The following is a 15,438-nucleotide window of genomic DNA, read 5'->3' as shown; positions in this document are numbered from 1 at the left end:
TGTTCTCGCAGGTGTTTTTTGTAATCCATCTGCACTCTGGGCCCATGGTCAACTCATTACTACCCATCATTGACCCCGATCCCCCACTGGCCTGCGACTTAATGGATGGAAGGGACGCCTTCTTGACGTTAGCACGGGATAAGCACTGGGAGTTCAGCTCTTTGCGGCGCTGCAAGTGGAGCACCATGTGCATGCTGGTGGAATTGCACAACCAGGGCCAGGACCGCTTTGTCTACACCTGCAATGAATGTAAACACCATGTCGAGACACGTTGGCACTGTACTGTCTGTGAGGTAAGATCCAGAGGCTTCTTTATCACGCTACAGCTGTCCTTGATTAACAGTATTGGATGGGTGTGTTTATCGGTTTTATTTTGATTGGAGTGCAAAAGAAAGAAACCTCTTGGGAGTATGATATCTGAAAGCTACTATTCTGCCTGTAGTGTAAACACATCTTTTTTGTCCATTTGTTGTTAATGCATCTTAAATATTATTTGACTTCTTATAATGAGAAGACTTTTTATATTCTTGTCATCTCATTTATATTCCTGTCATATTTCCTCAGGACTTTGACCTGTGCATTAGTTGCTACAACACTAAGGGCCATGAGCACCAGATGGTTAAGTGGGGTCTGGGTCTGGACGATGACAGCAACAGCCAAAGCGGCGAGGCATCCAAGAGTCCTCAGGAGAGTCGGCGTCTGAGCATCCAGCGTTGCATCCAGTCTCTGGTGCATGCCTGCCAGTGCCGCAATGCCAACTGCTCCCTGCCATCTTGCCAGAAGATGAAGCGTGTGGTGCAGCACACTAAGGGCTGCAAGCGCAAGACAAACGGTGGTTGTCCGGTGTGCAAGCAGCTCATTGCACTCTGCTGCTATCATGCCAAGCACTGCCAGGAGAACAAGTGCCCCGTGCCCTTCTGCCTCAATATCAAGCACAAACTGCGTCAGCAGCAGCTGCAACACAGGCTGCAGCAGGCGCAGATGATGCGGAGACGCATGGCCACTATGCAGGGCCGAGCCATGCCTCAGAGCCTGCCGTCACCACCTGCGTCAACAGCCCCCAGCACACCCACTTCGCATCAGCAACCCAACACCCCTCAAACGCCGCAGCCGCTGTCCAACCAGCCAGCTACGCCCAATGCAGGCGTCATGTCTCCGACCTATCCCAGTGCACCCCGCAATGGACAACCCCCTCCTCCAGCTTCACAAGGCAAACCTGGCCCACAGGCTTCCCCACTACACCAGCAGCAGTCTCCGCTCCCGCAACCTCCCCAGCAGCAGCCACCTCCGCAACAGCCTCCTCAGCAGCAGCCTCCGCCTATGGCGGTCAAAATGGCACGACATATAGAGATGGTTGCACAGGCTCAACACAACCAGAACTATCGCATGACCATGAACGGCCTTCCCATGAACCACCAGCAGCCACGCATGCCAGGCCCCATGCAGCCGCCCATGCAGCTTGTTGGACCACGCGGACAGCAGGTCATGCAGCCCATGCCGCAAGGACAGTGGACTGGAGGCCCTCAGCCAGGCATGCAAGTGGCTCAGCAGCAGGTTGCTCCGCAACAGACTGCACAGGGCCCTCAGCAGACTATGCCTATGCAGAGACCCACGATGCCCCAACAAACGCAACAGCCGCGCATGATGGTACCCACACAGGGTCCACGACCGCAAGCACCCCAGAGACCCGGAGCCATTGCCCCCAATGCCTTGCAGGACCTGCTACGCACCCTCAAATCACCCAGCTCGCCCCAACAACAGCAGCAGGTGTTGAACATCCTCAAATCGAACCCGCAACTCATGGCCGCCTTCATCAAACAGAGGACTGCGAAGTACCACGCCAACCAGCCGCCGCAGCAGCAACAACCGCAACAGGGCATGCATGCAGCACAGCCAACGATGCAGAACATGGCAGCCATGCAGGGAGTGCCGCGACCTGGCATGGCACCCCAGCAGCAACAGCAGCAGCCCGCACCACAAGGCATGGCAGCTCTTGGACCGCAGAATCCGCTTATGAACCCTGCGCACGCCAACAACCCGCAGCTGCAGGAAATGTACCGCCGCCAGCTTTTGCGACACCAGCAGCAGCAGCAGCAGCAACAACAGCAGCAGCAGCAGGGAGTGATGCCGCAGGCACATGGCCAGTTCCCGCAGACACAAGGGACTGCTACCAACTACACGCAACTTCGAATGCAGCAGCAGCAGTTGGTCATGCAGGGAGCAGGTGGACCCATGGGCCAGCTGCCCCCCATGGCCCAGATGGGGCAGGCGGGGCTGGGAATGGACGGCACACCCAACCTCCTGCACCAACGCATGCTCCAGCAACAGCAGCAGCAGCAGCTTCCGCAGCAGCAGGTCGTCCTCAAGCCTCCAATGGGCTCACCAGCGCAACCAAGTCCCATGAGCCCACAAGCTCACCTGCTTTCCGGTCAGCCGCAAGGTGCGCACCTACCCGGCCAGCCCATGGCTAATGCACTCAGTAATCAGGTGTGCTCACCGGCTCCCGTACAGTCGCCTAGACCTCCATCGCGGCAACTTCCTCCACATTCCAGTCCTTCCCCACAGGTTCAGCCACAGCCATCACCGCAGCATGTGCCGCCTCACACAGGATCACCACACCCTGGTCTGACGACACCCATGCCTGGCTCCATGGAGCAGGCACACCTGGGCACACCTGAGCAGAGTGCAATGCTCCCGCAGCTTAACACGCCCAACCGTGGAGGGCTGCCCAGTGACTTAGGTATGGTGGGAGACACAACGGGAGACACGCTGGAGAAATTTGTGGAGGGATTGTAGCGTTTAATGGGAGACTCCACCCACCATAGTCTCCCCATTCCTCTTTTTTGTGGCTCTGTTGGTTTTTCTCTAATATTCTCAAATTTTTTTGTACTGACATGTAAAAAGTTTGAAGAAATGTATGAAAAAAAAATAAATTTATGTCGACAAGGAATAGGGAATGTTGATGTTTCCTAAAAACAAAAGACTGATTTCTTCCTTTTAAGAGGGATTTGAAAATTGTTGTTTAAAAGAAATATAAATCACAAAGAATATATTTTTTGTTCAGTTTAGACCCATGTGTGGTCAATGTTTTGTTTTACAGGTTAATTTTTTTTGTTTTGGGGCGGGGGTCTGGTTTCATGCCTTTTCTTTTTTTTAAGAAAATTACGAAACTTCATTATAATATTCATACCTTTTGTTTTGTACCTTATCTAACTTTACAGCATTTTTGTGTTGGAAGACTGTAAAATAATTTGTCTGGGAGTTTATGTCAGGGTTTCTCCGCTCTGTCTGTCATCCTTCCTGGCGATTGTATTCTAGTGTTGTACCATTTTTTTTTTTTTTATTATTATTATTATTATTATTATTTTTTTTTTTATTTTTTTTTTTTTCAGACATGCATTCGGAGGCGTTTCCTCCTTTCCTCATTGTGAAGTTTGTATGAGGAGAACCATTTGTTTGTATTGATAGGAACTGTGCATACGCATGTATGCAGACACAAATGTGCATCGCTCAGACAATACAACACCGAATCCAAGAGGACATGTACACATTTACAACATCTCACTGGCCTGGATCCAGAGGTTCTGTCTTGCAGATGTAGAAAATTGTTGCTTTTTGTCCTAATTTTGTTATACAGATATATAAATGTAAAGAGAGCTAGAAAGAGAGAGAGAGAGAGAGAGAAGGAGGGAGAGAGAGTGGCCCCTAAGCTGAGCAGGAGGGAATGGGTGATCAAGCGCTTGATCAAGAGCAGTATGGATTCTGGTATTGACCCTCATTCCTCTCACACAAACTTGAACAGGGGCTCTACTTTTTCCCTTAATGTAAATCAAGCAAGTTATTAAGCAAAGTACTATAAATATAAGGAAGAGAGAATGAAATCACTGTATAAACTGGTTGAAAAACTTATTTCTTACTTATATACCATATTGTTAAATAAACTGTGTGCAACAGATCAAACCCATGTGTCTTTAATGTTATTTTTATATATATTAATACTTTGAGAAAGTCAACGTTAATTTCTTGGGGAAAAACTTGCGTCCGTGGGCTTATTTAACTCCAGTCAGATTTAAAAGTGTAAAATGCATGAATTCTTAATGTAATATCATTGATTAAATGAGTTATTTGCCATATTTAGTGTTATTTACAATCTTTTTAGCAATTTCATCATTTCGTAAGTAATATCACATGATTGTTTCGCAATCGACGCAGTCATTGCGTCACCGCGTACTTTACGTCACCGGAAGTAGACGGCGGCGGTTGCGGGACAGTATTTTGAACAATATAAACCTCCACTGCAGCATATTTTACAAGAAAATCGTCGTTTTACGACAAAATCATCTGTATTAAAGACATAAAATGAAGCGCGTCTCGCCAACGGTCTGTATTTAAATTGTTATTATATAAATCGTGATAAAAGTACGTTAACTGATATAAATAGCCTATAAGGTTCGAATAGTGGCAAAGTAAAATGTAAACAAAGGTAAATATGATGTATTTAATTACGTACAAATATTCCTTGGACTTCTTCAAACCAAAGCTCTCATAAACGGACAAACCTGATATACATTTCATCCACTATATTACGATTCAAATGATGTTTAATAATAATCCATAAACATGGATCCATATAGCAACTGATGTGACAGATCATGTGTGTGATTGGCTCATCATGGACGACTCGGATCAGGACTTCACCGACCTCTGCTCTCGTCTCCTTAAAAGAGTGAGGAGGAAAGGAGCAGGAGGATCTGGAGATGAGAAAAGATCAGCAACCAAGGATGAGGAGCCATCCTCCCCCTCTTCTAGAAGAAACCCCCCGAAAAGGAGAAAGAAGAAGGATGCTGCTAAGACTGAACTAAAGAGTAACATCAACAGGACTCAGGCTGTAGTGTCTGGCGATGTTTCCCAGCCCGTCGCTGATGTGTCTGGCACAGGGAAGGTCAAAGATGCCGTGATCCGCAGAATGCAACAGTTTAAGAGAGCCAGTCCAGAGAAACTCCTACATGCAGAAACCAACCAACCCACATCCACAGAGTCTCAGGGAAACTATCCCACCACTGCCGGGATCCAGCACACAGGTATGGTGTCGAGCAGGGTTTTTCAATCTTTATAGACCCAGGGATCACCCACCTAAGCCTCTCAGTTTTCATAAAAATGTGTTTAAATTATAAATAATAAAAATGATTGTGTTTTACAGGCCTCAGCAATAAGTATGTTTTTATATATTTAATTAAGAGTCCATAACAGCTATATATTAATACTTCTGCTGGAAAATAATGGCATATGGTGCAAAACATGTCTAATTGCTTTATGACTTTAAACCAAAATTGACACAATTTGTAAAATATTGTTAAAATTATTTTTTATGGTTTGAAATGTTATAATATGTGACCATGGACCACAAAACCAGTCATACATGTCAATTTTGAGAAATTGAGATTTATACATCATATGAAAGCAGAATAAATAAGCTTTCCATTGATGTATAGTTTGTTATGATAGGACAATATTTGGAGATACAGCTGTTTAAAAAAACTGGAATCTGAGGGTGCAAAAAAATCAAAATACTGAGAAAATCGCCTTTAAAGAGTTAGTTCACCCAAAAATGAAAATAATGTCAGTAATTACTCACCCTCATGCTGTTCCACACCCGCAAGACCTTCGTTAATCTTCGGAACACAAATTAAGATATTTTAGTTGAAATCCGATAGCTCTGTGAGGCCTCCATAGGGAGCAAGATCCATTAATGTACTAAAAACATATTTAAATCAGTTCATGTGAGTACAGTGGTTCAATATTAATATTATAAAGCGACGAGAATATTTTTGGTGTGCCAAAAAAACAAAATAACGACTTATATAATGATGGCCGATTTCAAAACACTGCTTCATGAAGCATCGGAACATTATAAATCAGCGTATCGAATCATGATTCGGATCGCATGTCAAACCACAAAACTGCTGAAATCACGTGACTTTGGCGCTCCGAATCGCTGATTCGACACAAAAGATTCATAACGCTCCGAAGCTTCCTGAAGCAGTGTTTTGAAATTGACCATCACTATTTAAGTCGTTATTTTGTTTTTTGGCACACCAAAAATATTCTTATCGCTTTATGATATTAATATTGAACTACTGTACTCACATGAACTGATTTAAATATGTTTTTAGTACCTTTATGGATCTTGAGAGAGGAAATGTCATTACTGGCTATGCAGGCCTCACAGAGCCATTGGATTTCAACAAAAAGATCTCAATTTGCATTCCGAAGATTAACGAAGGTCTTATAGGTGTGAAACGATATGAGGGTGAGTAATAAATGACATTATTTTCATTTTTGGGTGAACTAACCCTTTAAGGTTGTCCAAATGACCTCCTTAGCAATGCATATCTACTCACAAAAATACATTTTGATATATTTACGGTAGGAAATTTACAAAATATCTTCATAGAACTTGATCTTAATGTCCTAATGATTTTTGGTATACAAGAAAAATTGATAGTTTTGACCCATACAATGTATTGTTGGCTATTCCTACAAATATACCCGTGCGACTTATGACTGGTTTTATGGTCCAGGGTCACATGTGATCATAAAAGACATTTTTTTCAAAAGTGTGTGTGAATGTTGTCCTACACAAGATGTGAGTGGAGATGAAGCCCTGGCTCTTCAGCTCCAGCAGGAGATGGATCGTGAGGCTCGGGCTGTTGGGGACGTGGAAGAGGCGGGATTGTTCTTCTGCCAGCTCTGTCAGAAAGATCTGTCAAGCATGAGTCCCCCTCTACGCACTCAGCACATCAACAGGTGCATTGCCACCACAACACACTAGATTATGTGGCATCGTTCATATCGGTTTCATAAACAATGTAGGGTGAGTTTCACATTTGGCTTCTGCCTTTTTCTCCTGCTCTGCAGATGTCTGGATGCCAATGAGAGCAGCGCTCCCTCACCATCCCATCATTCCCACCCTAGACCACGGGTCCCAGAGTGTCCCATTTGCGGAAAGAGTTTTAAATCAGAAAAAAGCCGGTCTGTCCACCTGAAGCGTTGCTCGACTGATATGGGTGTGAAGCCCAATGATCTTCTTCAGGCTCTGAGGAGACAAGCTGCTGAGACTGTGAGCCACAACACCGACCAATCGTAAGTCAGCTGCTGTACACTTGTTGACTTTGTAACATATTCGTATCCTTTTTTCTTTTTTGTAAGATTTTAATTTTTTAAAAATAATGTTTACAAAACAAAATTAATTTAAAAATAAAATGAAAAATAACAAAATTAACCTTTGTTAACCTTAAAAAATATAACTGTTAATTGTTAATTCATTTTATCTCAGGTCCATTAAATAATATTACAGACACAATTTTTGATTTTAATAATGCATTAGTTAATGTTGAAAATAACTAAGATTAATAAATGCTGTAGATTTGTTTTTCATTGTTAGTTCATGTTAAGAAGTCTCTTCTGCTCACCAAGGCTGCATTTATTTGATCAAAAATACAGAAAAAAAAAACAATAAAACCGCGGGAATGCAGACCTTTACCTCCATGGGACTCGAGAGGGTCGCGCAGATGTCTCTCATTGTCATTCGTTCCACTCCCATGGCTCTCGGCTCCGATCTGCTTCACTCACAACAATAAAAAATTTTCCCCAGGAGATCAACATATTTATATTACATGTTCTGTGTTCTTCAGACGACAAGTAAGTGGCACAACAAGGAGGGATAGTGTGCCTGTGAAAAAGAGGACCAGGAGGAAAGCCCAGAAGATGGACGAGGACACCATGATGGCGCTGGCTCTGTCCCGCTCTCTACTTGAGCAGGAAATGGAAAAGGTGCGAGAGGTTGAGGAGGAGAGGGAGATACTGGCTCAGCTCTCCAGCCCTCCTGCAACGACGGCTCCTGTATTACAGTGGAGACCTGGTGCAGGTAAACTCACTTTGTCAGTTAAACATATGCAATATAATTACATGTTATTACAAATAGCATAATCATTCATGTTCTCTTTCAGGTAAGGGCCGTGGAAAGAGAAGGAAGGGAGCGTCTCCTGTCCACCCACCCCTACTCCTTATTCAGGACCCTCAGACAGCACTGAATCGTCTACAGGAGCGGGTTTCGTCTCTCCTGCTCCGTTCCAGACCCCCCTCTCCGCCCACACCCACCCTATCCCCCTCCACACTGCCTCTCCATCCTCACGCCCCCCTCTGGGACAAAAGTGCTCTTCACGGAGGAGGACCAGACTCAGTTTCAGAGTTTTACACATCAGAATTAAGCAACTTCATACAGCCATGGGTTGCACCAGAGGTCAGACATTTACTCAGAGAAGAAACTCCCCTTGTCTTATTGTGCACAATTTTTTAGTGTGCATTATTCCAAAGAAAAATGTTTGTTCATAAAATAAAATGTTTTTTTTTCTTCAAAATGTAGTACTATAAAAATTGCATATATTGTATATACTGCATATATATATATATATATATATATATATATATATATATATATATATATATATATATATATATATATATATATATAATGTATCTATATGTGTGTGTGTTTCAGTACAATGAATTTATGTAATTATAGTTTACAATAATAGCCTTAAATTTAAAAGCATAACTTCATGACAGCTATAAATTAATATTTTTACTGGAAAATTTATTTTAAATTCCCTTTGTCTTATTGTGCACAGTTCACCAGTGCGCAGTAGGTCAAAGAAAAAAAAAAAGGATCATTAAAATTTTTATATTTTTTAAATGCATTTCTTAAACATGTTAACTATAAAAATTGGAATTTTTAAAAACATGAACATTACTACATTCAATTTATTTATTTTTTGATAGGGCCAGTAGTTTAGATTTTTCATTTCTTACTAACATTTTCATTTTTCATTCAAATCCCAGTGGATAAAATCACATTCTACTTTATTTCTCACTGAATATTTTGTTTGTTAAATATGTGGATGCTAGTTCTTAAAGTTTCTTTATAATACTTCAGAGGGAAAAAGTCCAGTCTCTTGAAGTTACTCCAGTCAAGAAAACACCAGTTGTGACCACAGAAGCCGGTTTGGTCCAGGAAAAGCCTTCGGATCAGAGCCCAGCACAGCACAGGACTACCTGTCCTCTCACTCCTTGTTCGGGTACATCAGGCACCCAGGCTCTGCAGGACCTGATGGAGCTTGCAGAGGAAGGCATGACCCTCACCCAGTATGGATACACCAAGCACACAGCCGCAGGGGACAAGTCAGGTAATACAGGTATTGTGTCATGAAAAGGCATAATTATTTATTACACTTGGCTCACAGTCACCATGTTCTTTAGAAAAAGACGACGCCAAGAATGAACTTCCCTCAAGTGGGTTTGTTCCAGAGACAAATAACAAGAAGACACCCAAAAAAGTCTCAGTAAGAATTTCCTTCAATTTTAACTCTATCATGATTGGTTTGATATTAAAAGTTCTATAGCACTTTTCTATGTCTGTTTTTCAGGTGTACGTTTCAAAGTTATCATCAGATCTGAGCAGTATGGTCAACAACCCTCAACTCAGTGATGTGCAGTTACAGGTGGACAGTGGGGACGTCTTCTTCACGCACTCGTTTATGCTGTACACACGATGCCCCCTGCTGGCCAACATGGTTAGTGCATCTCTACTCTGACGCCTTAAACATTAACCATTAAGAAGTGCAGATGAATAACCAAGCTGTTACCATGTTTTTGTAGGTTCATGACTCGGGTTTTGGTGTTCAGGAGGAGGGTATGCCTGTTGCTCAGAGGGTGTTGTTGGGTGATGTGCTTGGAGAGGCAGTACTGGCCCTCCTGCAGTATCTTTACACAGCCCACTGTCCTCTGACACATACACTGCTACCACACGTACAGGAGCTTGCTGATAGGTCAGCAAGACAACCCCAATCATGTGGTTCAATTATTTGAGTATATAAATTGCTTCTAGATAACAATATATTGTGGATAGTAAATCTGTGTGGTTTGTTTTAGGTTTGGTTTGACTGAGCTGCAACAGCAGTGTGAGGAATATTCCGGAAGTGTGGAGGAAAACCCAAGAGGAGAGTCTAAAATGTTTCCAGCACCTGAGCCTCATCTCAGGGACCAAGAAGACCAAAACTTGGCAGAAAGCAACTTCTTGGAGCTTCTCCAATCAATGTGGCAGCATGGGGACAGCGAAGAAGAGGATGATTTTAAAGAGACTGGTGGAGAGGAAAGAAACATGGAAGAGAAGCGAGAGAGAGGAGAGGAAGAGAAAGAGGACCAGGTCGATGAGGAAGAGCTTGACGAGATATATGAGTTTGCAGCGACACAAAGGAAGATGGAGACGATGTTGCAGACTGCGACAGAGGCTGAGGAAGAGGAGGGAGATGCAAATGCGTCCCTCGAAAATGAAAAGAAGGATGAAGGGATAGAGAAAAATGAGTCAGAATCCCTCTTAGAGAAGTCTGCCAGCAGTTGCCATAGTAACAAACAAGGCGTGGATGGGACAGAGGCTGCCATGGTAACAAGTCCAACAGAAACCCTTAAAAAGCCCAGTCCGGAGACTGAGAGAGTTAGTTTGATTCCAGAATTAGATGCTGGCACAAATGAAAACAGAGACCCAGATGCCTGTCTAGACAAGAGCTATGACCGTTTATTCTCCCAGTCTGTAGGTGAATACATGGAACCATCACAGACGCCAGCATCCTGCTCTCAGCAACAACATTACAAGCCATCATGCGCACTACAGCGAAACACACCTGCTCTGTTTCGGCCTTCATGTGTCAGTGAGGTGATTGACCTGTCTGTAAGCCCTCCGCTAAGCTTAAGTGTGTCAGGTGAGACTTCCTTTCCCATGCCTGGTGTGTCTCCTCTTCCACATAAGGGTGAAGATGCAGTAGGTGAAGGGAAGTCTCCCCTAAGAAAAGACAATTCAAGCTGGCAAGGAATAGAAAACCCTCCTTCCCCTCCAAATTCACACAACAAAGAAGTTGAGCTCATTGTACTCTCAGATGATTCCGGTGAGGAAATGGACATGGATGGTGACAACAATAATGCAGCTAACACTAAATGTGCTTTGTCCCCTCAGTCTCCTTTTGAATCTCCCTCAGAACCTCCTCAAATGTCCACAAGCTATGCTTGCAAAGTCAAACACACAGAGAACAGTTTCAAAGAATCAGGATCCCAAGGCCATGCCGGAAAACAGGTAAATGCTTCCAAGCAGGAGACGACTGATGCAGAAGCCAAGTCTGACCGATCAGAGCAATATAGTCCTGGGTTTGCAAATGAAAGTGTGTTTGATGGCTCTGCTGAGGTTTCCTGGCTGATTCCAGCCACTCCGGTACCATCCACACGCTGTAGCTCTGCCCAGACCTGCATTAGCATGCGCCGAACCCAACTCTTCCCCAAATCTTGTTCTACATCATCCTCTTCTTCCTCTTCCTCGGTCTCGGACAGTTTGAAACCTGTTTCTTCAAGCAGTAATTGCCTTAAAGAGAAGCCGGTAGCCTTGTCCAATCTGTACAAATCAGATCAGAGTCTCCTTAAAGAACGCCCTAGCACTGATACAGATCAATCTCCAGGTTACCAGAGACCACTTCAACTTCTAAGACTGTCTCGAGCATCTGATGGCTCCCACAGTGGCACCATCATGGGACGTCCAACCCAGGGTATCCCACAGCCCTCAAGTAGCACTCCTCTCCATTCAGACTCTTCTTTACAACGTCAGATCCCGTTTGGCTCCCCTGTGGCTGGTGACTGTGAGGTTCAGCCTGGGGATAGCAGAGGTAATAGTGGATCTTTTGGTAGTCAGGGGAAAGTTGGCCTAGTGTCTCTACAACTGAGTTCTCCTTCCCCTAATAAAGCACCTGAGAAGAAGCAGAGTAGCTCTCTTCAGCATGGATGCTCCAGTCAGTCCTCAAACTCTCTGAGTTACAGTTATTCTGAAAGAGCGAGAGAGAGCGAGAATGATGGCATAGAACAAATGGAAGTGGGAGAAGAACATCCAAATCAAAGTGTTGAAAAAGTGGTGGATATTGCAGGAAACTCATTCTGTGACAAGGATGAGCTTGGAAGAATGGAGGGAGAAGAGGATGCAAATCAAAGTGTTGAAGTGGTAGATATTGCGGGAAACTCATTTTGTGACATGGATGAGCCTCCTATAGCGTTTGACGACTCCTGGGGTTTGGATGGAGGGGTTGGGAGCCAGAAGCCCCACTTTAGTCTAAAACTTGACAGCAGTGAAGGTACAGATAGTCCACCAGATCTCAAGGGTAGGGGACAAACGACAAGTCTACATGCCACGTCTCCTTTTGCATCTGGAGCTTGTAACAAAACTCCTGATCCAAGTCCAGGTCCGTTCAATCACAGTCTACCTGACCCTTACATGTGGGATGATTGGGAGGAGGAAGAGGTTGCTCCCCTTCCTCTTTCTCAGAGACTGGCAGCTCCCTCTGCCAAGAGAGTTGCTGAACTAAAGACTCCAGGTAAAACATGTTGTCCTCCTTTTTGTCATGTTAAATATGTTTCCCTGCAGCTCTTATTTTTTCTTACATGGCTGCACAGGCCTGTTAATTATGCATTCAGAAAGCCCTGTAAGATTGATTTTTGTTTTTGGAAAACCTTCTTAAAATCAATGTAACTTTCTGCACAGTTGCTTGCAGAAAGAAGAATAAAGAACCGCTGGTACCCATCACCCCCATGCCAGGCTTCTCTGATATGGACACACCTGAGCTCAAAAACCGACTCAATAGGTGAGCATAAAATGAGTATTAAGACACTGTCATGCTTAAAAATGTATTCATGTCTTTGCAATAGTTAGCAAAATATCAAACCAAGTGGAAAACATTACTCTGTAACTTTTTATTTTCAGAACGTTAGGAACTTTTAAAATGGACTTTTAACTAACTGGTTCCAGGGTCATTTTTAGTGCAAGTATGAAGTCAGTTCCCCTCAGGGTGTTCACAGGGGTGTCCAAGTAGAGTAATTCAACAGAGTTCATCACAGAAGCAATGGATGTGATTTATCATTTATTTTTCAAAAGTGTGTTTATTGTTTTATAGTGTAAAAATAAACAAACTTACATGCCATTTCTTAAAGGGATAGTTCACCCAAAAATGAAAAATCTGTCAGTAATTACTCACTCTCATGTTATTCCAAACCTGTAAGATTTTCGTTCATCTTCAGAGCATAAATGAAGATCTTTTTGATGAAATCTGAGAGCTTTCTGTCCCTCCATAGACAGCCTACGCATTTGATATTTTGACGCTTCAAAAAGTTCATAAAGAGATCGTAAAACTAATCAATATGAATTGAGCGGTTTAGTCCAAATTTTCTGAAGAGACTTGATTGCTTTATTTGATGATCAGATTGAATTTAACCGAATTTAACTCAACCGAACCTGCTTGATGCGAGAAAAACTCTCCTGGAAGCTCAAACGTGCTGCGTGACACAAGAATGGTTTGGTTCTCGCACGTCAAGCGAACATGCTTGAGCTTCTGTTTACCACAGCTGACGTGTGCATTGATGAATGTTTACATGTGAATAAAAGCCTAAATTCAATCTGTTCATCATATAAAGCGATCAAGTCTCTTCAGAAAATGTGGAATAAACCGCTCAATTCATATGGATTAGTTTTACGATCTCTTTATGAACTTTTTGAAGCATCAAAGTGGTAGTCATGTAGCTGTCTATGGAGGGACAGAAAGCACTCAGATTTCATCAAAAAGATCTTCATTTGTGTTCTGAAGATAAATGAAAGTCTTACGGGTTTGGAACGACATGAGGGTGAGAAATTAATGACAGAATTTTATTTTTTGGGTGAACTAACCCTTTGACAGTGGTCGTCACATTAGGAAACCAGTTTAGACCAAATCAACATTATGTAAATTTTTTAAGTATTCATATACTCAAAACTTTCAAATGAGAATCAAATGCAGATGTTGTGGAACTTTGCCCTCACAAAGCCAAAGCAACATTTTCAAAAACACAGAGCTGCATAATGATGTTTTTTTTCTAGATTTGGTGTGCGTCCGCTGCCAAAGAAACAGATGGTTCTGAAGCTGAAAGAGATCCATCAGTACACCCACCAGCTGCAGAGCTCTGAGTCTGAGGAGGAGACCTCTGGACCCCAACGCCCCCAGAATGCCTCCAACTCCCAGTCTGCGCCGCTCTCCTTTAAGCAACCAACAGCGCCCCCTGCTGTCTCCCCTATGAAACTGCCACCAAGTGAAGAAGATGAGCTTTTATCAGCCTCTCAAAACTCAAACACGTCCTCCACTGCAGAGTCTGAGAGGTACAGCTCCTATATGGCTATAGACACAATTAATACTACAAAGAATCTTTGTTCAACTCTTTTCTTTTATCCAGGTCCAACCCAGAACTATGTGTGTCTGAAGACGATGACTCAGACAGCGAGGGCATCACAGCGTCTCAGGCTGTTGTGCGTGAGAAGGACAAGCTCCTCGCAGTTCGTCAGTTCATCCTATCCGACCCAAAACTGTACGGACGCGTGCTGCAGTACCAGCCTCTCTCCCTGGCGGAGCTGCGGTCCAGCTTGAAAGCAGCAGGCATCAGGTTAGGTGCTGCTAAGCTACTAGACTTCCTGGACTCCCAGTGCATCACTTTCAGTACGGCCAAACAAGGCCAGAATGCTTCTTCCCGCAGGAAGCGAGGTGGGAAAACGAAAACTAATGGTGTTGTAGCAGGAAGAGGGAGGAAAAAAGCAGCTAAGCCCAAAGGAGGAGTTGCATGAGGGCTGAAATAAAATGTGGTAAAACTACATCATTGTCAGAATAAATTGTTAAATGACAATAATGTTCATCTTTTCAACAAAACAGTAGCTGATAAACACATCTAATGCACACTCAGGGTCTTAAGCCTTCCAATGAAGGGATTTAAATTTAAATAAATGTAAAAGTTGTATTTTTTTTTTTTTTTTATCTGTTTCATATTGATGTTTATTTTGTACAATGTATGAAGTGAAAATATTCTTGAATGAATTTAATTTAATTTCTGGATAATGTAATTAAAATACATTTCTTTATGTGTCTCATGTTTTTATACAATAATTGGTTCATTTCAACTATATCGTTGTGATTAAATTTCGTCCAGCTGCTTTATATATTCTTTCAAAATATATTCATTCCAAATGTGCCTCTCTCAAACAAACTCCTAGCCAAAAACAAGTCATGAAAACGGTCATGCAATGTGCGGGTCATATTTTAACAAATTTTGCATTGACAATATTTTCATGACAAACAGGCACATTTAACTGCACCCACCCAATTGGTTTTAGCCTGTAATGTAATGTAAAAAAAGAAAGAAAAGTGAACTACATATGTAAGTATATGTAATATAATGTGTCCAGAAATTCTGATTTTCATTATTGTATCACAATTTTTTTTTGTTTTTCCACTTGTAATTATAAAAAAATAACAATGCAAAAAATAAAAATTATAT

The 15,438-nt window shown here is 42.8% G+C and overlaps 2 protein-coding genes across 5 annotated transcripts in view; both read left to right on the top strand.

Moving 5' to 3' along the window:
* The window catches only part of crebbpa (CREB binding protein a), a 50,456-nt gene extending 46,496 nt beyond the window's left edge, over nt 1-3,960 (top strand). For all 4 annotated transcript variants that reach the window (XM_048182844.1, XM_048182843.1, XM_048182842.1 and 1 more), the window contains 2 exons: nt 12-293; nt 565-3,960. In XM_048182844.1, the coding sequence (XP_048038801.1) occupies nt 12-293; nt 565-2,796 (2,514 nt within the window). In that variant the 3' untranslated portion in view covers nt 2,797-3,960. The remainder of the gene's footprint in view (nt 1-11; nt 294-564) is intronic.
* A 259-nt stretch (nt 3,961-4,219) lies between these two features.
* slx4 (SLX4 structure-specific endonuclease subunit homolog (S. cerevisiae)) lies at nt 4,220-15,416 on the top strand. The gene is made up of 13 exons (XM_048182845.1): nt 4,220-5,081; nt 6,645-6,807; nt 6,919-7,143; nt 7,695-7,927; nt 8,010-8,302; nt 8,996-9,245; nt 9,319-9,401; nt 9,486-9,632; nt 9,718-9,887; nt 9,991-12,464; nt 12,632-12,731; nt 13,997-14,272; nt 14,347-15,416. The coding sequence occupies exons 1-13, from the start codon at nt 4,673-4,675 to the stop codon at nt 14,729-14,731; spliced, it is 5,208 nt and encodes a 1,735-aa protein (XP_048038802.1). The 5' UTR covers nt 4,220-4,672; the 3' UTR covers nt 14,732-15,416.
* Nucleotides 15,417-15,438: the final 22 nt, after the last annotated feature.

The sequence above is a fragment of the Megalobrama amblycephala genome, linkage group LG2 (genome assembly GCF_018812025.1).
Source record: "Megalobrama amblycephala isolate DHTTF-2021 linkage group LG2, ASM1881202v1, whole genome shotgun sequence".
Classification (NCBI taxonomy): Eukaryota; Metazoa; Chordata; class Actinopteri; order Cypriniformes; family Xenocyprididae; genus Megalobrama; species Megalobrama amblycephala.
This window is presented reverse-complemented; position numbering and strand designations above follow the sequence as displayed.